Source organism: Ranitomeya variabilis, chromosome 2, assembly GCF_051348905.1.
Source record: "Ranitomeya variabilis isolate aRanVar5 chromosome 2, aRanVar5.hap1, whole genome shotgun sequence".
NCBI lineage: Eukaryota > Metazoa > Chordata > Amphibia > Anura > Dendrobatidae > Ranitomeya > Ranitomeya variabilis.
Genome location: NC_135233.1, coordinates 780,738,738 through 780,763,834, shown reverse-complemented (window position 1 = coordinate 780,763,834; position 25,097 = coordinate 780,738,738). Strand labels below are relative to the sequence as shown.

The 25,097-nt window shown below is 48.0% G+C and overlaps 2 protein-coding genes across 5 annotated transcripts in view; one reads left to right on the top strand and one right to left on the bottom strand.

The window, feature by feature from the left end:
* Positions 1-25,097, bottom strand: part of CEP162 (centrosomal protein 162) — a 280,487-nt gene that overhangs the window by 99,972 nt on the left and 155,418 nt on the right. For all 4 annotated transcript variants that reach the window (XM_077289793.1, XM_077289792.1, XM_077289791.1 and 1 more), the window contains one exon: positions 774-886. In XM_077289793.1, coding sequence (XP_077145908.1) covers positions 774-886 — 113 coding nt within the window. The remainder of the gene's footprint in view (positions 1-773; positions 887-25,097) is intronic.
* On the top strand, positions 2,979-4,916 carry LOC143807832 (uncharacterized). The gene is made up of 5 exons (XM_077289790.1): positions 2,979-3,039; positions 3,168-3,251; positions 3,345-3,558; positions 3,640-3,796; positions 3,924-4,916. The coding sequence occupies exons 1-5, from the start codon at positions 3,016-3,018 to the stop codon at positions 4,870-4,872; spliced, it is 1,428 nt and encodes a 475-aa protein (XP_077145905.1). The 5' UTR covers positions 2,979-3,015; the 3' UTR covers positions 4,873-4,916.

Genomic DNA, 25,097 nt, shown 5'->3' with positions numbered 1-25,097 from the left:
ACTCATGGGTTTATTTTTTTAATTTTTAAAACTTTTCACTGTTCTTGTTAGTGGGGACTAGAAGCTGCGATCATCTGATCTCTTGTGCTATGTACAGCTATGCCAGAGCACTGATATATATATATATATATAAAGCAAAAATCACGGCATTGCTATATATAGCGAAAATCATGGGCCCCTCTACATCCTGGACCTCGGCAGGGTTTTAAAGGAGCTCCTTAATGACAAGCACGTAGATTTTCAGCAGTCCTCTTGCAGTCAATGCAAAACATGATCATGGCTCGTGGTAAATGCCTCTGTCAGAGTTTGACAGTAGCATTTAACAGGTTAACTTCGCTCTACCTGTGATTGTTAGAGGCAGGTCACACAAATGGGCCATACACCTGCTTCCAAGTGGCGCCGTACAAATAGTGGCACGCAGAGCCCAAATCACAAAGATTCAGTCATTGTCCAAATTTTTCTGGACCAAACTGTACATGTAAATATAATCTGGGAAAATGTAAATATAAAATAAAGAAATGTAAATGTTCCCTCTGTAAAGAAATAATATATTTTATTGGAAAAAATGTAACAATAAAAAAAAATGGCTGTATATCAAGGGGTTTATATGATTAGCCAATGTTTCCTTTGATTGCATCCACCATGCTGTGATTTATCTGCTGAAAAAAGCTTTTAAAGATTGCTTGTGAGTGGCACAGGAGTAGAACTGGCAGTGGATAATATGCATTACTCATTATGCTGCACTTATTATTACATACATTCTGTCAACTCACCTTAATGAAATAAGCTCGGCTCTTAATGCCTCGTTTTCCTGAAACATTTGCTGCTCATTCTGTTTGTTCTTAACTTGGAGGTCTTTGACTTGATTATAGAGTCTTTCATTTTCCTGGAAAGATGGACAGGAAAGTCAGGGAAGAAGAAAGCTGTTATTCAGTTAAGGCCTCTTTCACACTTCAGTTTTTTGGCGTCAGTCTAAAACCGCCATTTTCCTCAAATAACGGATCCGTTTTTATTTTCGACGGATCCGTTTTTTTCCCCATAGACTTGCATTAACGACGGATTGTGACGGATGGTCATCCGTTCTATCCGTCATGCGACGGATCCGTCGAAATTTGGCGGACGTTGTCTAGACATCGACGGACTTTGTAACGTTTTTTGTCGCCGCCTAATTAACGGTCCGCGACGGATCCGTCGCGTCCGTTATTTTATAGAATGGGCGCCTAAGGACGACGGATCCGTCACGATCCGTTTTTTGGCGGATCCGTCGCCCCAATCCGTTTTTTTCAACTGAGCATGCTCCAAAAAGTTGATACTTTTCCTAGACAACCCCAAAACTATATAAACAGGACAGGTGAGCCTCATTTTTCAATGTGCCATGAAGAGAGAACACAGATCCTGCCAGCAAGAGAGAATACAGATCCCGCCAGCAAGAGAGATCCCGCCAGCAAGAGACATCCTGCCAGCGAGAGAGATCCCAGCAAGAGACATCCTGCCAGCAAGAGAGATCCTGCCAGCAAGAGACATCCTGCCAGCAAGAGAGATCCCTCCAGCAAGAGAGATCCCTCCAGCAAGAGAGATCCCTCCAGCAAGAGACATCCTGCCAGCAAGAGACATCCTGCCAGCAAGAGAGACCCTGCCAGAGACTGCTATGTGAGTACTGCCATCCAGCGTGTGTGTGTATGCCTGCCTGACATGTGTTTTATTTTTCATACTGTGCTGGTATTTTTAATGGCTGTGCTGTGACGTGTGTGTGTATGCCGTGTGATGTGTGCCAGACCGCCTGCCTGCCTGACATGTGTTTTATTTTTCATACTGTGCTGGTATTTTTAATGGCTGTGCTGTGACGTGTGTGTGTGTGTGTGTGTTTGTAAATGCTGTGTGATGTGTTCTGCATTTTTTTGGTGATTTTTCATACATTAACATACTGTACTGGTATTTCAAATAAAGAGCAGTGTAGCTCCTACTGTCCAAACAAAAAAAAAATAAAAAAAAAATTTGGAATAAAAATTACACAAAACTGTCCGTAGTATGATTTCAAGATAAATTTAAAACTGGTCTACATTCAATAAAGGTGTTTGAGGTTCTATATCTAAATGCAGAATGCAAACCTTTGGTATACAAAATGTTATCTGGTTATAACTAGGGTAAAAATAATTATTATCTTTTGGGTATTGGTATTTTAACTTTGAATGAGGGAATTTTTTTTATAAGGTTGAAACTGTCTCTGAAAGAAAGAGCTGAAGATCCTGTGGTGACGTCATCACTATCATAGGGCTTTCAGCATTTATCAGCTCCGCCTCCTGATCACATGACAATGAGGTCACATCAGGTCCTTCAGCTCTCAGCAGCTCATTCCTGGTTGTGTGCAGCTCGTGTTTATCTGGTATCAACCAGCAGCAGATTTCTGGTTCCTGCTGTTCTGGTGAGATGTGGAGAGAGGGGCAGAATGTGGAGATGGATGGGCAGAATGCGGAGTCGGATGGGCAGAATGTGGAGTCGGATGGGCAGAATGTGGAGATGGATGGGGCAGGATGTGGATTTGGGTGGAAAATATTTTGGCGGGGGGGCCCCATTTGGAAGTTCGCACTGGGGCCCATAACTTTGTAGTTACGCCACTTTATAGTAGCTTAGAACTGTCTTTATACTTGCAGATTCTAGGGACCAAGACGACGCAGGCAGACCCCCCAAAGTTTTGAAAACATGTAAGTATAAAGTCCCGAAAAGCTGCGTCTATCCTTTTGTATAGTAGCTTAGAACTCTCTTTATACTTGCAGATTCTAGGGACCAAGACAGACTCAGGCAGAATGTCTTCATCTGAGAGCCCCCCCTCACATCGTCAGCCACCTGAGGTTTTTTTTTTTTTTTATTCCTAAATTTTTTTTGGTACATCTCTGGTAATGTTTTTGAACCCTATATGTATTTATTCTGTTTTCACAGGAAGAAGATGGAGGAGGAGCAGCAGCAGCAGCAGCAGCAGAGGAGCAGCTTCATGAAGGAGACAGGCAGGGTGGAGAAATGAGAGGAGCGGGAGCGCATAGTGTAAGTTTTGCAGATACAGATCCTCACATAAAACACACTACACTCAACACAAACATTCAGCACAGCACACACACAGTACATATGCTTCCATCCAAGCACATAATTTATTTCTTATTTATTTTTATTAGTCTTCACAATCCGGGGCTCGACGTAGAGTTCCTCAGAGCACCTACCATAGCCGTCGGAATGCTAGGCGCGGCAGTCACCGAAGAGTAAGTTCCTTTTTTGGTTTGGTGTTTAGCAAACTGTAAAATTCATGTGTTATAATCTTTCCCTTTTTATTCTTTTTTTTTTTTTGTTAAAAGGCTTCACAGCGTGCTCCCGAACAGGATGAGGAAGAGGACGAGGGCATAGACGTGGACACCCTCATCCAAGCGGTCCAAAGTCGGGAGCCGCTATGGAAGATGTCGGACCGCCGCCATGCTGACCAGTACGTCACCCGACGGCTATGGGAGGAAGTCTGCAATGCTGTCATTGATAACTGGGAGGAACTCAATGCTGGGGCCCAGGATCTAGCACGTAAGTATTCACAGTTCATTAACGTGTGTTAGCATGATTTAATGTGTTGTATAGTAACCTTTTTTTGATTTCTCTTTCCAGGTAACAGGGTAATCGTGCGGTGGCGGTCACTGAGGGATCGCTTTAAGAGGGAGTTCAATAAGGAGATGCAGGCCCCGAGTGGATCTAGAGGACGCAGGAGCAGGTATAAGCATTCCAGAGCCCTGTCGTTCCTCCGGTCGACGCTGCTGAGCAGAAGGTAAATATTCAACACCACAAGTTTTCAGTCAAACTGTTAAAATGTGTAACCTTCTAATTTTTTTTTGGCAGCAAGGGCAATTGTAATATCAAGATACTAATTTTTTTGTTTGTTTCTTCTTTAACAGTACTGTCAGCAGCACTCGGGAGCCTGCATCAGAGTTGCACCCCTCTGGAGCGATCCCTCAGGGGTCCGCCACCGGGGACCACGTCGACCCTTCTGTGTCTGCACCTTCCCTTTTGTGTGATCCCTCGGCCCCATCCACCAGCGCTGGAGCAGCAGGGTGGACTTCGTCACTTGAAGCTGCAGGTGATGAGATGGAGTTCCCTTTACCCCACCCCTCTGACACTGCCGCAACATCTAGACCACCTTTGGGGTCAGGACGGCAGCGCCAGAGAGGTCAGGAAAGGAGCTATGCGCCTGAATTTTTGCATTTGAATGCAGCCTTCCAGAATGCCATCGAGCTTTTGGGTGAGCAAACGTCTGCTGGGTACAATATGCTTCACAAATGCATATTGGAACTCGGCAGTCGTCTGGATAGGCTGCAGTCAGATGCAAACCAGTCACCAAGACACTGCTTTTTTCAGTCAGTCCTCAGGCACATGGAGAATCTAACTCCTGACCTGCAGATGCATGTGATGCAAGGCTGCCACACTGCTCTAGCGCAGGCGATGTCCCAAGCCCCTCCACCCACCCTTCATGTTTCAACACCTTTCCCCTCTCAAGTCGCCGTCTATCCTCCCGTCCGTCCTCCTCCCGTCCATCCTTCTCCCGTCCATCCTCCTCCCGTCCATCCTACTCCTTCGCCATACCTTTCTTCCCCCCTCAGTATTTCCCAGTTCCTACCTTCCCCTTTCCATTCTTCCCCTTTAACTTCACCGTTCCCACCCCCACCAACACCTTCACCATACCTCCCACAGACCACATCTGTACCTCAACTCCCTTCCCAACCTCATGTTTTCACCAGCCATTCCACTTCTGTTCCTCCCCGTGATGTCCTGTCCCCCCCTATCGACGTGGCCTGCCCTGTCAGCCCCTCCGCTACTATCTCCACCCCAAATTATGAGAACCTTTAAAAACTGTATGTAAATAAATAAAACTTTTTGTGGTTTAAAAACAATTTTATTGTCGTTTTTTTTTTTTTTTTAAACTGTATTAAAACCACCAAGGTTATGGTAATAGTAAACATTACAAAATGTTTAAAGGGTACTGGTACAAAACATACAAAATACAGCAAGGTTAACCAAACAAAAAAATGGTATTTTTACAAGTTTGAAAAACATTTTTTTTAAACCATTTGATACTGCCAGTCAACTGATCCTGCAGGAGACATGAAATAGTCTGCAAAATTGTCCCGCATTCTGGAGACTGCTACAGGACTGCGAAAAGTTGTGTTGTGGTAGTCCGGCAAGGTGCTTTCTGAAACATTATCCTCCAGGGAAACATGTTCTTTTGATAAAACAAAATTGTGAAGTACCACGCAGGCCTTCACCACATCATCGACAGTTTCAGTCTGCAGTTTAATGGCAGTCAGTAGCACTCTCCATTTGGCAGTTAGGATGCCAAAAGCACATTCCACTACTCTGCGTGCTCTGGTTAAACGGTAATTGAAAATTTTCTTCCTCTGGGTCAGTCCACTACTTCCAAAGGGTTTAAGCAAATGTGGGGAAAGCTGGAAAGCGTCATCACCAACGCAAACAAATGGTAAAGGTGGACCGGTGGTTCCAGGGAGAGGTCTAGGGGGCGGAAAATCAAATGTCTCTCCATACAACCGACGCCCCATTGGTGAACTTTTAAAAATCTGTGAGTCATTTGCGCGTCCATACGCACCGATATCCACAGCGATGAACTTACAGTGTGCGTCGGCTATGGCCATCAAAACAATTGAAAAATATTTCTTATAATTGTAGAATTCTGATCCAGAGCCAGAAGGTTTGACGATCCTTATATGTTTCCCATCAACTGCGCCGACACAATTTGGGAACTGGCATATTTGTAGAAAATTTTGGGCAATCTCCAGCCACCTCTCCTGTGATGGCTCTGGAATGTATTCCGCTTGTAGGCACTCCCACAGTGCCCGGCAGGTATCTCTGATGATCCCGGAAATGGTGGATATCCCAAGCCTAAATTGAAAATGTAGCGATGAGAACGACTCTCCAGTTGCAAGGAATCTGTTAACAAAACGAAAAGACAATAATTAATAAAAACTTCAAAAAACATCATTACAGTTATAAGTCTGATGAATGAGAATAATTAAAAAAAAAAATAACTTACCGAATAGTCACCATGAGACGCTCCGCTGGTGATATGGAGAAACTGGGTGTCTCGTCTCCGTATAGAATCTTCCACATGGCCCAATAAAATTTCAAAATTTTCAGCCTTCATCCTCACATAGTTGAAGAACTTCTGAGGGTTTTCCCTCAGTTCAAGGTAAAGTGTTGAATAAACACCACGGGTCATGCGTTGGGCTGTGATGGGATGGATCCACAGCCTTCTCTTCCGCCGCTGCCGCAGGATGCGCAGTCTTTCCTCCTCCTTGTCCCGAACGATGACTGCCAACTGATTTGCCTCAAAAGTAAAATCCGCACATATCTTCGCTATGTTTGCCAGTACTTGCTCCATCGCTGCCACTTTCTCTAATAAACCCTTTCAAAGATGTGATGTAAATACACAGTATATATAGTTTTCCAGTAGTTTCCAGTAGCCAATCACATTGAGATCCTCCCCTTCTAAAAAACGGATCAGTCAAAAAACGGATCCAACGGATGGGAAAACGGTCGTGACGGTTCCGTTTTTGTGACGGATCAGTATAACTGATCCGTCAAAAAAACGGATCCGTCGGAACCGTTTTCCCAACAATTTTGACGGATCCGTCGATCCGTCACGATGTCGGAGGTGACTGACGCCAAACAACTGAAGTGTGAAAGAGGCCTTAGTTTTATCATATTTACTACATTCACAGAAAATCTAGCATGATAACACGTTTTTTTTCTCTAGATAACAAATCAAAAGAAAGAAGCGCGGTATTGGAGTGCAGCTTTTGCAGGAATAGTTTGTGATTGCCATGTCACATTGGCAGAGGAAGAACAATAGAAATGTCCGTAATTGACCCCACTTTACAACCTACACCCATCAATTATTTCATGTAGGGGTGCGATGAGCAAATTGACATCACAGGTGATTCACAAAATAATATACTATTGAGCGATGGAGAAAAAAAAAATACATTTTTTTCCACTAAAATATTGTTTTAACCCAAGAATTTCTATTTTTACAAGAGGTAATAGTTAAAAATGGTCCAAAAATTTGTTTTACAATTTCCTCTGAATGTGACAGTATCCCATATGTACAGTACTGTTTGCCCACACGACGGAGCTTGGGAGGGACGGAGTGCTATTTGACTTTTGGAGAACAGATTTTCCTAGAATAGTTTGAGGACTCCATATACAGAGCCCCACCTCAAGTGACCCCATTTTTCCCCATGCTGTAGAAACGATCAGCCTGCAAAAAATGATTGTCCCATAGTGGGACTAAGTAAAAAAGTTTAAAAAAAACTTTTTTTTTTTTAAAGAATTCTAGTAATATTTAAAACAAAAAAATAAAAAAAATCATAAGATATTGCATCTATAAATAAATGTTTGAATGAAAAAAAACATATAAACAATAAAAGAACACATATTTGGTATTGCTGCATCCGCAACTACTCAACCTATAAAACTGTCCCATTAGTTAACCACTTTATGAAACTTCATTAAAAAATAAAAAAACAATGCAAAAAACAATGCTTTATCATCATACCGCTGAACAAAAGGTGGAATAAAACGCAATCAAAAAGACGGATATAAATAAACATGGTACCACTGAAAAAGTCATCTTGTCCGGCAATAAAACAAGCTGCCATACAGCATCATCAGTGAAAAAAATAAAAACAAGTTACAGCTCTCAGAATAAAGAGATGCAAAAATAATTATTTTGTCTATAAAATACTTTTTATTGTGTAAAAGCGCCAAAACATTAAAAAACAATATAAATGAGGTATTGCTGTAATCGTGCTGACCCGAAGAATGAAACTACCTTATCAATTTTACCACAAACGGAACACCATAACAGCGCCCCTGCCCCCCCAAAAAAGAAAAATCGTTAATTGTTTTTTGTTTTTTTTTACTTTCTGCCTTCCAAAAATTGGAACAGAAAGCGATCAAACAATGTCATATGCCCGAACATGGTACCAATAAGAACGTCAACGCGTCCTGCAAAAAACAAGTCCTCAGATGACTCTGTGGGCCCAAATATGGAAAAATTATAGCTCTCAAAATATGGTGATACAAAAACTATTTTTTGCAATAAAAAGCGTCTTTTAGTGTGTGACACCAGCCAAATGTAAAATCCTGATATAAATCTGGTATCGCTATAATCGCACCGACCCGAAGAATAAAGTTGTGTAATCACTTATTCCGCACGAGGAATGGCATAAAAAAAATAAAAACCAATTCATCACCTGCTGTTGATTTTTTTCATTCTGCTTCCCAAAGATCACAGTAAGGCTCGGCGCACATTTATCCTGGGCTCTGGGCTTGCATCAGGGTTTCCGTGTAAATCTCTGAAATAAGTGATTCAGACGGAACCTCTGGTGGAAGATTACCTATAATGAGGCAGATGGAGGCACTGTGGAAGCAGTCTGGCCTGTGATCCGGCGGTGTCCGTCTTTTTAGGATTGCATAAAAGTGCTGTTGGCCACAGTTACACTACCGTTCAAAAGCTTAGGATCACTTAGAAATTTCCTTATTTTTGAATGAAAAGCACAGTTTCTTCCAATGAAGCTAACATTAAATGATTCACAAATACACCCTATACATTGTTAATGTGGTAAATGACTATTCTAGCTGCAAACGTCTGGTTTGTAATGCAATATCTTCATAGGTGTATAGAGGCCCATTTCCAATAACCATCACTCCAGTGTTCTTATGATACTTTGTGTTTGCTAACTTGCGAGCTTTTTTTCTGTTTTTGGTATATATATGGCTGGCTTTTTATCTGGGCCCATTAATACTGACCAATGGGTGGAGGATGCAAATCTAGCTTTTTCCACAGACTGTGGTCCGTCAAGGAATAGCAGCTCGTTATCCATTAAGAATTTGTTCAATGAACTATTTGTGGGTTATAAAAATAATATTAAATCATTCTGGGAAATAAAGGCCCTTGAGAATTATTTGAAAAATAATATTGTACCTAGTGGTCTAAGAATTAATCTCTCCCCTTCACCAAGACTGGTTAACCCTCAGCTTATGCAAGCTTGGGAAAAGGAATCTATAGCATCTTCATGTAGGTTCATGACAATTTTAATTGAAGAGGAAAAAATTAATTTTGAACGTACAAGAAAGGTGTTGGGAGAACTTATAGACAAAACGCTGGTATTTAAATCCGATCCCGAATTTACAAGGAGGGAATCTCTGTTGCAAACCTCCATTGAGAAATTCCAGACAAATATTAAGGATAGGAAACATTTTCAATTTACGAGAGATTTTACGGAATTTAAAGAGAATAGGGCGTATAATTTTTTGAACTCTCAACGAGAACATCGTATTGACATTTCATCATCAGAAACGGATAACTCTGATAGGGAGCGGTCCAACTCTAGAGGGAGGTGGAGACAGAGGGGGAGAACACGAGGTAGAGGACAAAGACGCAGATGGCAGAATTACAATACGCATCTGGATGCCCCTATGGGACCAACAGGGGATATGCGGTTACAGACAGGGTCTCATGTGAACACCTTAACCACTATAACAGGTGGAATACCATCAGGGACAACAGTACCTATACCCCCATCTCTTTTACCCTCCTCATCTGCCTCCTCTTTTTTGGAGCAAAGGACCCCACTGGGATACCCATTAAGAAACAGAATGACCTAAATCCTGTGGGGTCAGGACAAATTGTTAATTTGAGCAACTATAAATTGTCATACGATGAATACAATATATTAATTAAGGGCCTTAATTTCGTACCCACAACTAGATATGATGCATTTGGTTGGGTCAAGGACGTTAATCTTTTTGCACGTAAACTTAAGTGGCATAAGTTTCATCTTCAGAAAGATAGGGAAAGATGTGAGACTATGGGCATTCCAGTTGAAGACCTTGAGACTGTTAATATCTTGACTGACCTGCTTAGTGAGAATGAACATAATGTTGGCTTGGGCCCCTTTACGTCACTTAAACGGAAGAGTACTAGAGCGCCCCCGGCTGGTGGGTTGGACTCTGTAGACATTTTTCTTAAAGTGGTAGAGGAGGAATTGTTGAGGATTAACCCCAAAGATATTAGGTGGGATCCACCATCCAATCTCACTGAATCTGAGACACTGGCCTTAATTGAATTAGAAAACAATAAAGAGATTGTCATCAAGCCCTCCGATAAGGGGGGTAACATGGTCCTGATGAATCATGACCAATATATGACTATGTGCCAGTTGATATTGGATGACAGAAAAACATATGAAATCCTCAATAGGGATCCTACCTTGCTCTACACTGACATTCTCACGGATATCCTGGCCAAGGGTCTAGACTGTGGGTTGCTTACTAAGGATGAATTTGATTTTCTTTCCCCATCTCTTCCCCTGGTGCCTGCCTTTTATTGTCTTCCCAAAATACATAAGGGGATTGCTCCACTCAGAGGGCGCCCCATTGTGTCCGGTGTTGACTCTTTGGGTCAAAATGTGGGGATCTATGTTGATCGTATTTTACGTTCATTTGTGACCTCATTACCCTCATATTTGAGGGATACTATGGATTTACTTACTAAACTTGAGGACATGGACATTGGGACGGACACTTATCTTGCGTCCATTGATGTGGAAGCACTATATAGCAATATTCCACATGAGGCAGGCATCAGGGGGATGGAATTTTTTCTTAATACCCGTGCTAATCAGTGTACCCCGCATAACAAGTTGGTTGTTGAACTTATGACATACATCTTGAACCACAACTACTTCCTGTTTTATGGGAGGACCTACCACCAGCTCAGGGGGACGGCGATGGGGAGCCCCTGTGCCCCATCGTATGCTAACCTCTTCCTGGGCTGGTGGGAGGAGACCATTATTTTTGTGGATGAGGCCTGGTGGTTCCCGAAGATTTTATTTTGGTCGAGATTCATCGACGATGTGTTCATTTTATGGACAGGCACTGTGGATGAATTTAATCGGTTCATCTTATGTATCAATGATAATGAAATCAATATGAGATTCACTTCAGAAATACATGAGGAGTCTATCAATTTTCTTGACCTTAATATTCAGAAAAATCATAGGGGTGGGATTTCCACCAGAACCTTCAGAAAACCCACGTCCACCAATGGTCTCCTCAGATGGGATAGTTTCCATCCAGGATCCCTGCGTAAGGGTATCCCTAAAGGTCAATTTCTGCGTATTAGGAGAAATTGTTCCGACAACCAAGAATTTACTACACAGGCCTATGACCTTAAACGTAGGTTCAGCCAGAGGGGGTACCCGGGTAGAGTGCTGGATGGGGCATGGAGATATGCGGCTGGTTGTGCCCGTCGTGATTTACTTCATCCATCACCTAAAACTGATGTCTCTGAGGTCCCAAGGATCATTGGCATGTTTGACAATAAGTCTAATGTGGTACAGAGTATTTTAAAAAAACACTGGGGGATTCTGAGAGCTGACCCCGATCTTAAGGATTTTGTCCCACTCACCCCAAAAATCACATACAAGAAGGGCAGATCGTTAAAAGATAGATTGGTTCATAGTTTCTATGACAGACCTAAACCACCAGGCACATGGCTAGATCGGAAGCCCTGTGGCACCTTCAAATGTGGTGACTGTAAATTCTGTCCGTGGGTGAGAAAAGAAAAAACCTTTAAGAGTACCATGTCGGCCAGGATCTATTGTATGAGGGACTTTGCCAATTGTAAGTCTGAAGGAGTGGTATACATGGCTACATGCCTGTGCCCTCTTAATTATATTGGCAAAACCAAGAGAGAATTACGGAGACGCGTTGGCGAGCATCTCGGCGATATAAAACATCAACGTGATACGCCACTGGCCAAGCATGTCAGATTGACCCATTCTAATGATACTAGATCTATCTCCTTCTGCGTCCTTGAAGTGGTGCGACGTAACCCACGAGGTGGTAATTTGGACAAATTACTTTTACAAAAAGAATGTCAATGGATCTTCAGGCTGTGGACCCTTGTACCGGATGGTCTGAATGAACAGCAAAATTATTGTTGTTTTTTGTAGGTCAGTTTCCCATTATCACTGGCCAGACCTCCTTAGCCCGGGCTATTGCCTGGCATGTTCTATTATCTATTTATAGTTTTTTCATCACTCTTTGTCTACCTATACACATTTTGTGCGGGTTATATTTCCTCCATGCTTGTCTCATAGGGGTTGGTGCTATTATGAGCTAATGCTCTTATTTTAAATGTGTCAGCATTATATAATTTAGTGTATGTATCATATTATGCTATCCACCGTTTATTACTGGTGGCAATGTGTGTTCTTGCCCAGTTTTGGTGATTTTGGCACATTCTGCCACCTTCATTATCACATATGCGTGCGTACCAGTTTTGGGTGACTGTTCACGGCGCTAGTCTGGCTATGTGGTCAGGTTAGCGTTATAATTGGTCATCCTGCTGCGCTCCTCCCCCCTGTGGGACTGTTCGGCTGTACGTGCGCTCCAGTTACCGTTGCCGTCACTAGCCTTTTAGAATTAGCGCATGCGCCGTCCTTAGCTATCGCTTGGCGCGCCGCTAGAGCATGCCAGCACACTGGTCACAGTATGGGGGCAGTTTTGCGCTCCATAAATATGGCGGCCAGTGTAATTCAACATTGTGCTCTTCGAGGTATGTGTCTGCTCCATCTTGGTAACTACATAGCACTTCGTTAAACAGGAAGTGCGTGTGAAGGAGCGTGTATATATGGGAGGTACGTTCAGGTAACTATCGCAGCCCTTTTTCCTTACTATCTACACTGCCATATGTTTATCTAAATCTCTCCTGATGAACCCAAACACATGGGGGAAACGCGTCGAGAGGAGTGGTGAGATATCCCTCACCATTAAATCATCAATCTGAGCTATCACATCTGGACTATTTGCGGTCTATAGCAGATGAGTATTATCTCATTTTGTACTTATACATGAACTTCTATTGTGCACTATGAGGGTCTGCAAAGTATCTGTTCCAGCTGTGTGTGGTACCATCTGAGCAATTATGTGGCATATGTACCTTTGCATGTTTTTTATTGTTGGTCAGTTATAATCAGGTTGTATCTAGATGGTGTCCTCAGCGTTGGTATTTTTTCCCCTGGTTTTTTCTTTTTTTTCTGGCTTGTCCTTTTGTTGCCCTCCATTTCAAATGGTGGATGTGTGTGTATATAATTAATTCTATTCTTGGGCCTCACAGCACATTGGAAGGGAGGGCCTGTGACGCTGTTTAAGGGATACTACACATATCTATCTGTACAAGTTATCTACAGCCATCTGGCATTCTGTTTCACATTCTATCCCTTATAGGGAGTAGCCAGGAGACCAGGGAAAGTCATCGTACGAGCGGGGGCGCCATTTCTCGTTTTCTTTAAGGGTGCCAACCTCCGCATCTAGGTAGTCTTATCTTTAGGACTGATTCCTAGCCCGTAGGGATACCTTATATATTTTTCTGTACACCCTTTTAGTTTTAGTATATACCACTAGTGTTGAGCATTCCGATACCGCAAGTATCGGGTATCGGCCGATACTAGCGGTATCGGAATTCCGATACCGGGATTCCGATACTTGGCGCGTATCGGATACCGGAATCGGAAGTTCCATGATTCAAAATTCAGAAATTCAGCCAATGAGAAAGATTCCAAGTGTGGGCACATCCTGTTTAGCATGGAGGGCATGAAAGTACTGGCAAGGCTGTGATTGGCTGCTGAAATGATGTCATGATGCAGTTTAAAAGTCGCTGGCGCCATTTTGCGATCACTCTGCTGTGAATTCAGTTAGTGACAGGACGCTGTTTGCTGACTGAGGGACAGTTTAGAGATAGCGATTTGCTTCTTTGTGCTTTCCAAAGGCTAATTTAGCAACCGCTGTGTTCACCTACTATTCACCTTGCTTTTGCCTTGTAGCGCTGTTTTCACAGCGATCTGCAAGGTCTCTCTGTGTGTGTGTGTGTGAGTGCAGCCCACTCTCTAGTCTGAGTGCAGCCACATAGGCCATCCATAGCTGGTTGTATTCAGTTCAGGGAGGGTGGTTCATTGCCTCATACTGTCCTTTTTTTTTTTTTTTTTTGAAGTAGTGCAGGCTGCTGCACATTTTTTCAAATAATTCCTATTAGTGTCTTTCCACCCGTCTCCATCTAATTTGTGGAAAAACACTACATAGGATAAAGTAGAGGAGGGTTTTTGGGCCTTGCAGCGCCGTTTACGGCTGTCTGCACGGTCTCCGTGTGACTGCAGCTCGCCCTGTAGTCTGTGAGCAGCCGTAGCTTGGTTGTCTCCAGCTCAGGGTTGTTCACTGCGTCATACCGCCAAATCAATTTTAATTTTTTTTCAAGTACTGTAGTCTGCTGTTAATTAATTTAAAAAAATCCTATTAGTGTCTTTCCACCCGTCTCCAGCTAATTTGTGGAAAAACACTACATAGGATAAAGTAGAGGAGGGTTTTTGGGCCTTGCAGCGCCGTTTACGGCTGTCTGCACGGTCTCCGTGTGACTGCAGCTCGCCCTGTAGTCTGTGAGCAGCTATAGCCTGGTTGTCTCCAGCTCAGGGTTGTTCACTGCGTCATACCGCCAAATCAATTTTAATTTTTTTTCAAGTACTGTAGTCTGCTGCTAATTAATTTAAAAAAATCCTATTAGTGTCTTTCCACCCGTCTCCAGCTAATTTGTGGAAAAACACTACATAGGATAAAGTAGAGGAGGGTTTTTGGGCCTTGCAGCGCCGTTTACGGCTGTCTGCACGGTCTCCGTGTGACTGCAGCTCGCCCTGTAGTCTGTGAGCAGCCGTAGCTTGGTTGTCTCCAGCTCAGGGTTGTTAACTGCGTCATACCGCCAAATCAATTTTAATTTTTTTTCAAGTACTGTAGTCTGCTGCTAATTAATTTAAAAAAATCCTATTAGTGTCTTTCCACCCGTCTCCAGCTAATTTGTGGAAAAACACTACATAGGATAAAGTAGAGGAGGGTTTTTGGGCCTTACAGCGCCGTTAACGTCTGTCTGCACGGTCTCCGTGTGACTGCAGCTCTATCCGTTGTCAGTTCAGCCCCCAAAAAAGAAATAAATAATAAAGTTCACCAAACACACCAGTTACACCACTTTACATTTGTGTAGGCCACATTAACTCATATTAAAGTCTAGTCCACACTTTAGCTAATTAGTGTTTCTTATACCTGTTAGGAGGAGTTTTTCAGGAATAAGCACACAAAGCCGTTAGTACTTTTCTGCTTTTCTTTATCAGTCAACCACGATGAAGAAGGCAGTGAGTAAGGCACGTGGGCGTGGGCGCGGAGCAGGGAGGGGACGTGGGGATTCTGTGCCCGCTGCGGGCACCGGTGACTCATCAGCACCCACTTTCACGAGGGAACAGTCGTTCATGCGCAGCTTTGTCGCCGAGCGCCGTACACCGCTGCTGCGTGAAGACCAAATTGAAGCCGTTGTGGGATGGATGGCAGCTAATGCATCAACTTCCATTAGTGCCACATCCTCTCAGACACAGAGCACTGGAGAGCAGCCATCTGTCTCTTCACCACCTGCCAAATTGCCCAGGCAGACAGAGAGCCCAGGACAGGAGCCGTCTCTACTTCTGTTCTCTGAATCTCTTGGCTTGGAAACAGGGGGCCAGCCAAGCAGCATTGGAGAAATGGAAGAAGAGGCAGGGTGCAGTGATGCCCAACAGCTTTTTCTGTCTTCCTCTGAAGAGGCGGGTGGGCCAGTGGCTCCGTTCACCACATCGCAGGCCGCATCAGCTGATGATGACACTCAGGTGCCACTTACTGGTGCGTGCTCTGCTGCTGAGACTACCCGGGAGGAGCAGTTGGGGGCAGAGGGTAGTGTGGATGACGAGGTCCTTGACCCATCTTGGCGTCAGGGACAGGAAGGTGGTGGGAGCAGCTCTGAGGAAGAGATTCCCCGTACGGTCCAAAGAGGGAGAGGGAGGGGGAAGACTGCGGATCCTGCAGCCTCCGCTTTGGCACCCGTAAGGAGCATGTCTCTTCCAAAAGTCAAAAGGGGGGCTCCCAAGACTTGCAGTGCCTGGTCCTTTTTTGACACAGTTGCAGATGACATTTGCTATGTCAGATGCAAGGTGTGTCATCAAAAAATCAAAAGAGGTCAAAAAGTCGCCAACCTCAATACCTCCAACATGTGGAAACATGTGCGCAACAGGCACCCGGCGGAGTTAGACAAACACACTGAAGAGCTAGGCCAACCAACAGCGGCAGCTACCACCTCTTCAGCTCGTGTTGCCTCTTCCTCTAGCTCACACGCAGCTGGTTCGGCTTCCTCCCAGGATCGCCGTGGAAGAACCTCTGGCCCTGTTGTCCAGAGACCCGCTGTAATTCCACCCGCAGCACCACTTTCCCAGTCAACCACACACTCCCAGCCCAGTCTACAGCCATCGGTAGTACAGGCATGGGAGAAAAGGCGGCCTTTCTCGTCAAACCACCCACGAGCACAGGCTCTGACTGCAGGCATTGCCAAACTTCTGTCACTGGAAATGCTGTCATTCAGGCTGGTGGAGACTGACAGCTTCCGTGACTTGATGTCATTGGCAGTCCCACAGTACAGTGTGCCCAGCCGCTTTTACTTCAGCAGGCAAGCCGTCCCTGCCCTGCACAAGCATGTGGAGGGACACATAAAACACGCGCTACTGAACGCCGTCAGTAGCAAGGTCCACCTCACCACCGATGCGTGGACCAGTCAACATGGACAGGGGCGATACCTTTCCCTCACTGCCCATTGGGTTAATGTAGTTGAGCCGGGTACAGACCGTGCGAGTGGCGCAGGACGTGTCCTGCCCACTCCAAGGATTGCAGGAATCCATTCTGTACGCATTGACTCCTCCTCTTACACCAGTTCCTCAGAATCATCGCTGCAGGAGCCGTCACAGTCCACCTCCACATGGACCCGTGATGAACGTGTACCTGTTACGACCGACATGAGCACAGCCGTGGCCAAACGTCAACAGGCCGTCTTGAAATTAATTTTTTTGGGGAATCGTAGCCACACAGCGCAGGAGCTCTGGAATGCCATCAAGCAGGAGAGCGATGTGTGGTTTGAGCCAGCGAATCTCCAGCCAGGCATGGTAGTGTGTGATAATGGCCGAAATCTGGTGGCAGCCCTGGGCCTCGGCAACCTCACTCACATCCCATGTCTGGCACATGTGCTCAATTTGGTCGTGCAGAGTTTTTTGAGGGACTATCCGGATCTTGATGCACTGCTGCACAAGGTCCGCCTAGAGTGTGCTCACTTGCGGCGTTCCAGCACGGCAAAAGCGCGCATTGCGGCTCTGCAGCGCCGACACCGCCTGCCGGAACATCGCATCATATGTGACCTACCTACCAGGTGGAATTCCACGTTACATATGTTGGAGCGGTTGTGTGAGCAGCAGCAAGCTGTAATGGAGTACCAGCTGTATCAGGCGCACAAAAGTCGCAGTCAGCGCCGTACAGACTTCACAACCACAGAGTGGGCCACTATGAAGGATGTCTGCCAGGTTTTGCGTCCCTTCGATTATTCCACGCGGATGGCGAGTGCAGATGATGCACTAGTCAGCATGACTGTCCCCCTTATCTGCCTGCTTGAAAAATCACTGCAAGCGCTAAGGGATGATGTTGTGGAAGAGGTGGAGGATGAGGATTCACCACTTCCATCATCTTCTGGACAGTCAGCGCCACGTGGTTCCTCACAAACGCGTAGGCAGGGGACAGTTTGTGAGGAGGATGAGGAGGAGTCAATGGAGGAGGAAGACATCCGTCCAGAGGAGGGAGTTACACAATTGTCCAGTACTCAGTGTGTACAGCGAGGGTGGGGTGATGACGAGCGGGCAGAGATCACGCCTCCAGCTGGGGACAGCGTTTCTTGGGCAGTTGGCAGTCTGCAGCACATGGTGGATTACATGCTGCAGTGCCTGAGAAACGACCGCCGCATCGACCACATTCTCAACATGTCTGATTACTGGGTGTTCACCCTCCTCGATCCTCGCTACCGGGACAACGTAGAAAGCCTCATCACACCGTTGAACCGGGAGCGAAAAATGCGGGAGTACCAAGACACACTGGTCAGTTCCATCATCTTCTCCATTCCAACTGAGAGAAGTGCTGCTAGTGCATTCCAAAGCAGCTCAGTGCGTCCAGGCAGTGGTGGAGGCTCTGCACAAAGAGGGAGCAGAAGCAGTGCCTCTGCCCAAGGCAAGACCAGTATGGCCCAACTGTGGCACAGTTTTGTGTGCCCCCCACAAAAGTCTACACCATCACAGACGGCTCCAGTCAGCAGGAGGCAACGGTTCCGTCAGATGGTGACAGACTACATGTCTTGCCCTCTTGCTGTACTCCCAGACGGCTCTTCCCCTTTCAAGTTTTGGGTCTCAAAGCTGGATACATGGCCAGAGCTAAGCCAGTATGCATTGGAGGTGCTGTCTTGCCCTGCGGCCAGTGTATTATCGGAACGTGTCTTTAGTGCTGCAGGTGGTGTACTAACTGACCGTCGCATGCGACTATCCTCCGATAACGTTGACCGGCTTACTTTCCTGAAAATGAACAAGGCCTGGATCTCGCAGGAATTTGCCACTCCTCCTCCTGATTAAATAATTAGGTCACTGTATACGTTATCCAGGTCTCCTGTTGTGTTCATCTTTCAACCACCTGAACTTACATTCCTGGGCTCCAACAACGCCAGTTGAGGCTCAGAAGTGCCATCTGCACAGTCAAAACATACGACCCAGTGTTATTGGGTTTCAGTAACGTCAGCTGATCCCCAGCTGTGTAGCCGGCAATGTGTCCTGCGACCGCCACGCTGACACAACTGAAATGTAAGGGAACCTGTCCCCCCCCCCCCCAAGGCGTTTGTTACTGAAAGAGCCACCTTGTGCAGCAGTAATGCTGCACAAGGAAAAGGTAGCTATTTTCATTATGCTCCTTGCACACGCAGAACTTAACACTTATAAAATGTGTCCACTGATACCGTAAAACCGTCCCGGAGGTGGGACTTTCCTTCGTAATATGACGCAGCACAGCTGTCATTCCTACCCCCTCGGCGCCGTGCCCCGGCTCCTCATCGTTGTTTGATTCCGTCCCGGAGCCTGCGCTGTTATGTTATCCCTTGGCCAGGCACACTTAGCGCTGCCCATCTTCTGACATCATTTGGTGTCAGGCTGGCTGCGCCTGTGCGGCCGCGCTGTCCGAGAGCCCGCCTCGCAGTGTGGTCTAATGTAATCCCACCGCGGGCCTGGGATCAGTGGCCATGCGCAGTGCATATCCTCGCCTCTCGCTCCACTCCCTACGGCTTCTTCAGACTGTGCGGTGCCAGCTGATCCGTAATAGCATGCCACGGCCGTGGCAGCGCACAGTCTGAAAAAGCCGTAGGGAGGGGAGCGAGAGGCGAGGATATGCACTGCGCATGGCCACTGATCCCAGGCCCGCGGTGGGATTACATTAGACCACACTGCGAGGCGGGCTCTCGGACAGCGCGGCCGCACAAGCGCAGCCAGCCTGACACCAAATGATGTCAGAAGATGGGCAGCGCTAAGTGTGCCTGGCCAAGGGATAACCTAACAGCGCAGGCTCCGGGACGGAATCAAACAACGATGAGGAGCCGGGGCACGGCGCCGAGGGGGTAGGAATGACAGCTGTGCTGCGTCATATTACGAAGGAAAGTCCCACCTCCGGGACAGTTTCACGGTTTCAGGGGACACATTTTATAAGTGTTTAGTTCTGTGCTTGCAAGGAGCATAATTAAAAGAGCCACCTTTTCCTTTTGCATCTTTTGAGCTGCACAAGCTGGCTCTTTCAGCTACAAATGCCTTGGGGGGGGGGGTTAAAGGTTCCCTTTCTCCAATCAGGCTTCGGCCTACATTGTGTTCCTCTGCTTCTACTGCTGTCCCTGGGCTCCAACACCGCTAGTTGTTGCCTGGTAGTGCTGTACGCACAGTCAACAGTCGCTCCTCTGTTATTGGGGTTCAGTAACGTCAGCTGTTCCCCTGCTGTGTGTGTGGCAATCCCTCCAACCTCCTCCAACCTCATCCAAACTCCTCCTCCTCCACCTGTCCCTGGGCTCCAACACCGCTAGTTGCCGTCCAGAAGTGCTGTACGCACAGTCAACAGTCGCTCCTCTGTTATTGGGGTTCAGTAACGTCAGCTGTTCCCCTGCTGTGTGTGTGGCAATCCCTCCTACCTCCTCCAACCTCCTCCTACCTCCTCCTCCTCCACCTGTCCCTGGGCTCCAACACCGCCAGTTGCCGTCCAGAAGTGCTGTACGCACAGTCAACAGTCCCTCCTCTGTTATTGGGGTTCAGTAACGTCAGCTGTTCCCCTGCTGTGTGTGTGGCAATCCCTCCTACCTCCTCCAACCTCCTCCTACCTCCTCCTCCACCTGTCCCTGGGCTCCAACACCGCCAGTTGCCGTCCAGAAGTGCTGTACGCACAGTCAACAGTCCCTCCTCTGTTATTGGGGTTCAGTAACGTCAGCTGTTCCCCTGCTGTGTGTGTGGCAATCCCTCCAACCTCCTCCAACCTCATCCAAACTCCTCCTCCTCCACCTGTCCCTGGGCTCCAACACCGCTAGTTGCCGTCCAGAAGTGCTGTACGCACAGTCAACAGTCGCTCCTCTGTTATTGGGGTTCAGTAACGTCAGCTGTTCCCCTGCTGTGTGTGTGGCAATCCCTCCTACCTCCTCCAACCTCCTCCTACCTCCTCCTCCTCCACCTGTCCCTGGGCTCCAACACCGCCAGTTGCCGTCCAGAAGTGCTGTACGCACAGTCAACAGTCCCTCCTCTGTTATTGGGGTTCAGTAACGTCAGCTGTTCCCCTGCTGTGTGTGTGGCAATCCCTCCTACCTCCTCCAACCTCCTCCTACCTCCTCCTCCACCTGTCCCTGGGCTCCAACACCGCCAGTTGCCGTCCAGAAGTGCTGTACGCACAGTCAACAGTCCCTCCTCTGTTATTGGGGTTCAGTAACGTCAGCTGTTCCCCTGCTGTGTGTGTGGCAATCCCTCCTACCTCCTCCTACCTCCTCCTCCTCCACCTGTCCCTGGGCTCCAACACCGCCAGTTGCCGTCCAGAAGTGCTGTACGCACAGTCAACAGTCCCTCCTCTGTTATTGGGGTTCAGTAACGTCAGCTGTTCCCCTGCTGTGTGTGTGGCAATCCCTCCTACCTCCTCCTTCCTCCTCCACCTGTCCCTGGGCTCCAACACCGCCAGTTGCCGTCCAGAAGTGCTGTACGCACAGTCAACAGTCGCTCCTCTGTTATTGGGGTTCAGTAACGTCAGCTGTTCCCCTGCTGTGTGTGTGGCAATCCCTCCTACCTCCTCCAACCTCCTCCTACCTCCTCCTCCTCCACCTGTCCCTGGGCTCCAACACCGCCAGTTGCCGTCCAGAAGTGCTGTACGCACAGTCAACAGTCCCTCCTCTGTTATTGGGGTTCAGTAACGTCAGCTGTTCCCCTGCTGTGTGTGTGGCAATCCCTCCTACCTCCTCCAACCTCCTCCTACCTCCTCCTCCACCTGTCCCTGGGCTCCAACACCGCCAGTTGCCGTCCAGAAGTGCTGTACGCACAGTCAACAGTCCCTCCTCTGTTATTGGGGTTCAGTAACGTCAGCTGTTCCCCTGCTGTGTGTGTGGCAATCCCTCCTACCTCCTCCTACCTCCTCCTCCTCCACCTGTCCCTGGGCTCCAACACCGCCAGTTGCCGTCCAGAAGTGCTGTACGCACAGTCAACAGTCCCTCCTCTGTTATTGGGGTTCAGTAACGTCAGCTGTTCCCCTGCTGTGTGTGTGGCAATCCCTCCTACCTCCTCCTTCCTCCTCCACCTGTCCCTGGGCTCCAACACCGCCAGTTGCCGTCCAGAAGTGCTGTACGCACAGTCAACAGTCGCTCCTCTGTTATTGGGGTTCAGTAACGTCAGCTGTTCCCCTGCTGTGTGTGTGGCAATCCCTCCTACCTCCTCCAACCTCCTCCTACCTCCTCCTCCTCCACCTGTCCCTGGGCTCCAACACCGCCAGTTGCCGTCCAGAAGTGCTGTACGCACAGTCAACAGTCCCTCCTCTGTTATTGGGGTTCAGTAACGTCAGCTGTTCCCCTGCTGTGTGTGTGGCAATCCCTCCTACCTCCTCCAACCTCCTCCAACCTCCTCCTCCTCCACCTGTCCCTGGGCTCCAACACCGCTAGTTGCCGTCCAGAAGTGCTGTACGCACAGTCAACAGTCCCTCCTCTGTTATTGGGGTTCAGTAACGTCAGCTGTTCCCCTGCTGTGTGTGTGGCAATCCCTCCTACCTCCTCCTTCCTCCTCCACCTGTCCCTGGGCTCCAACACCGCCAGTTGCCGTCCAGAAGTGCTGTACGCACAGTCAACAGTCCCTCCTCTGTTATTGGGGTTCAGTAACGTCAGCTGTTCCCCTGCTGTGTGTGTGGCAATCCCTCCTACCTCCTCCAACCTCCTCCAACCTCCTCCTCCTCCACCTGTCCCTGGGCTCCAACACCGCCAGTTGCCGTCCAGAAGTGCTGTACGCACAGTCAACAGTCGCTCCTCTGTTATTGGGGTTCAGTAACGTCAGCTGTTCCCCTGCTGTGTGTGTGGCAATCCCTCCTACCTCCTCCAACCTCCTCCTACCTCCTCCTCCTCCACCTGTCCCTGGGCTCCAACACCGCCAGTTGCCGTCCAGAAGTGCTGTACGCACAGTCAACAGTCCCTCCTCTGTTATTGGGGTTCAGTAACGTCAGCTGTTCCCCTGCTGTGTGTGTGGCAATCCCTCCTACCTCCTCCTACCTCCTCCACCTGTCCCTGGGCTCCAACACCGCCAGTTGCCGTCCAGAAGTGCTGTACGCACAGTCAACAGTCCCTCCTCTGTTATTGGGGTTCAGTAACGTCAGCTGTTCCCCTGCTGTGTGTGTGGCAATCCCTCCTACCTCCTCCAACCTCCTCCAACCTCCTCCTCCTCCACCTGTCCCTGGGCTCCAACACCGCTAGTTGCCGTCCAGAAGTGCTGTACGCACAGAGCCAAACACCTCGCCAATGTGTTAGTGGGGTTCAGCACCGCCAGCTGTTCCCCTGCTGTGTATACGGCAACGTGTACTGCGACCGCCACGCAGACACAACAAGTTAAATGTAAGGGAACCTGACCCCCCCCCCCCCCAGGCGTTTGTTACTGAAGGAGCCACCTTGTGCAGCAGTAATAATGCAAAGGGAAAAAGTGCCTCTTTTCGTGATGCTCCTTGCACATGCTGAACCTAACACTTATGAAATGTGTCCCCACACAGCGTTAAACCGTCCGGTAGGTGGAACTTTCCTTTGTCGTGTGACGCAGCACAGCCATCATTTTTACCCCCTTGGCGCCGTGCGCCCACTCCTCAGCGTTGTTTGAATCTGTCCCGGAGCCTGCGCTGTTAGGTTAGCCCTTGGCCATGCACACATGTTGCGCTGCCCGTCTTCTGACCTCATTTGGTGTCAGGCTGGCTGCGCCTGTGCGGGTGCGCTGGTCGAGATCCCGCCTCGCAATGTCGTCTAATGTAATCCCACCGCGGGCCTGTGATCCGTGCCCGTGCGCAGTGCATATCCTCTCCTCTCACTCCCCTCCCTACGGCTTCTTCAGACTGTGCGATGTCAGCTGGTCCCTAATAGCATGCCACGGCCGTGACAACGCACAGTCTGAAAAAGCCGTAGGGAGGGGAGTGAGAGGACAGGATATGCACTGCGCACGGGCACGGATCACAGGCCCGCGGTGGGATTACATTAGACGACACTGCGAGGCGGGATCTCGGCCAGCGCACCCGCACAGGCGCAGCCAGCCTGACACCAAATGAGGTCAGAAGACGGGCAGCGCAACATGTGTGCATGGCCAAGGGCTAACCTAACAGCGCAGGCTCCGGGACAGATTCAAACAACGCTGAGGAGTGGGCGCACGGCACCAAGGGGGTAAAAATGATGGCTGTGCTGCGTCACACGACAAAGGAAAGTTCCACCTACCGGACGGTTTAACGCTGTGAGGAGACACATTTCATAAATGTTTGGTTCCGCATGTACAAGGACCATAATTAAAAGAGCTAAGTTTACCTTTTCCAGCATTAGTGCTGTACACAATGGCTCTTTCAGCTACAAACGCCTGGGGGGGGGGGTGTTAAAGGTTTCCTTTCAACTTGCTCGAGTGCAGGCTTCGGCCTACACTCCGCTCCCCCTGCTCCTCCTGCTGACCCTGGGCTCTAACACCGCCAGTTTTTGCCCAGATGTGCTAGCTGCACAGAGAAAAACACCAGCCAATGTGTCAGTGGGGTTCAGCACCGCCAGCTGTTCCCCTGCTGTGTAGCCGGCAACGTGTCCTGCGACCGCCACGCAGACACAAGAACTGAAATTGAAGGGAACCTGTCCCCCCTCCCCCAGGTGTTTCTATGTTTTACAGCTACCTTGAACAGCAGTAATGCTGCATGTGTTCAAGGTGGCTCAGAAACTTATTCTCCTTGCCCATGTTGAAGTGAACACGTCTAAAATGTGTCCTCTGTGACCATTAAAACGTCCCTCAGGTGTGATTTGACTTTGTATTGACACACGCAACAAGCTCCTTGGTAGCGCTGCCCGTCTTCTGGCATCATTGTTTGGCTGGCTGCGCCTCTGCGGCCGCCCTGACCCACACAACGCCCCTCGGTGTCTTATTTATTGGGACTGCGAGGGTGTGATTGATGGGCAGGATCAGTGCATCAGTTCGCCTGTCCCTCCTCTCCTTCCGCCTTCTTCAGACTGTGCGGCTTCATGGCCGTGGCATGCGATAAGGGATCAGATGACGCCGCACAGTCTGAAGCGGGTGTAAGGACCCGCGTGTGAGAGGCGAACATATGTGCTGCGCCAGGCCCTGAATCCCAGCCCCGCAGTGTTTTAACAATGTTAAGACACTGCGGGGCTGGGATTCATGGTCATCGCGAACCGCAACGGCCGACATTAAATGATGTCAGAAGATGGGCAGCGCTAACGGCGCTAGGCCAGGGGATAACACGACAGCGCAGACTCCTGTACAGCAAATAACAACGCTCAGGAGGCTGCACCCAGCACCAAGGTGGGATTCTTGACATCTGTGCTGCGTCTCATTACAAAGGGA

Bases quoted from the DNA above. Each gene is read 5' to 3' on its own strand.
- LOC143807832 (XM_077289790.1), top strand. From the start codon at position 3,016: ATGAGAGGAGCGGGAGCGCATAGT. The intron at 3,559-3,639 runs GTAAGTATTCAC...TTCTCTTTCCAG, and splicing joins TGGGGCCCAGGATCTAGCAC to GTAACAGGGTAATCGTGCGG. The intron at 3,797-3,923 runs GTAAATATTCAA...CTTCTTTAACAG, and splicing joins TCGACGCTGCTGAGCAGAAG to TACTGTCAGCAGCACTCGGG.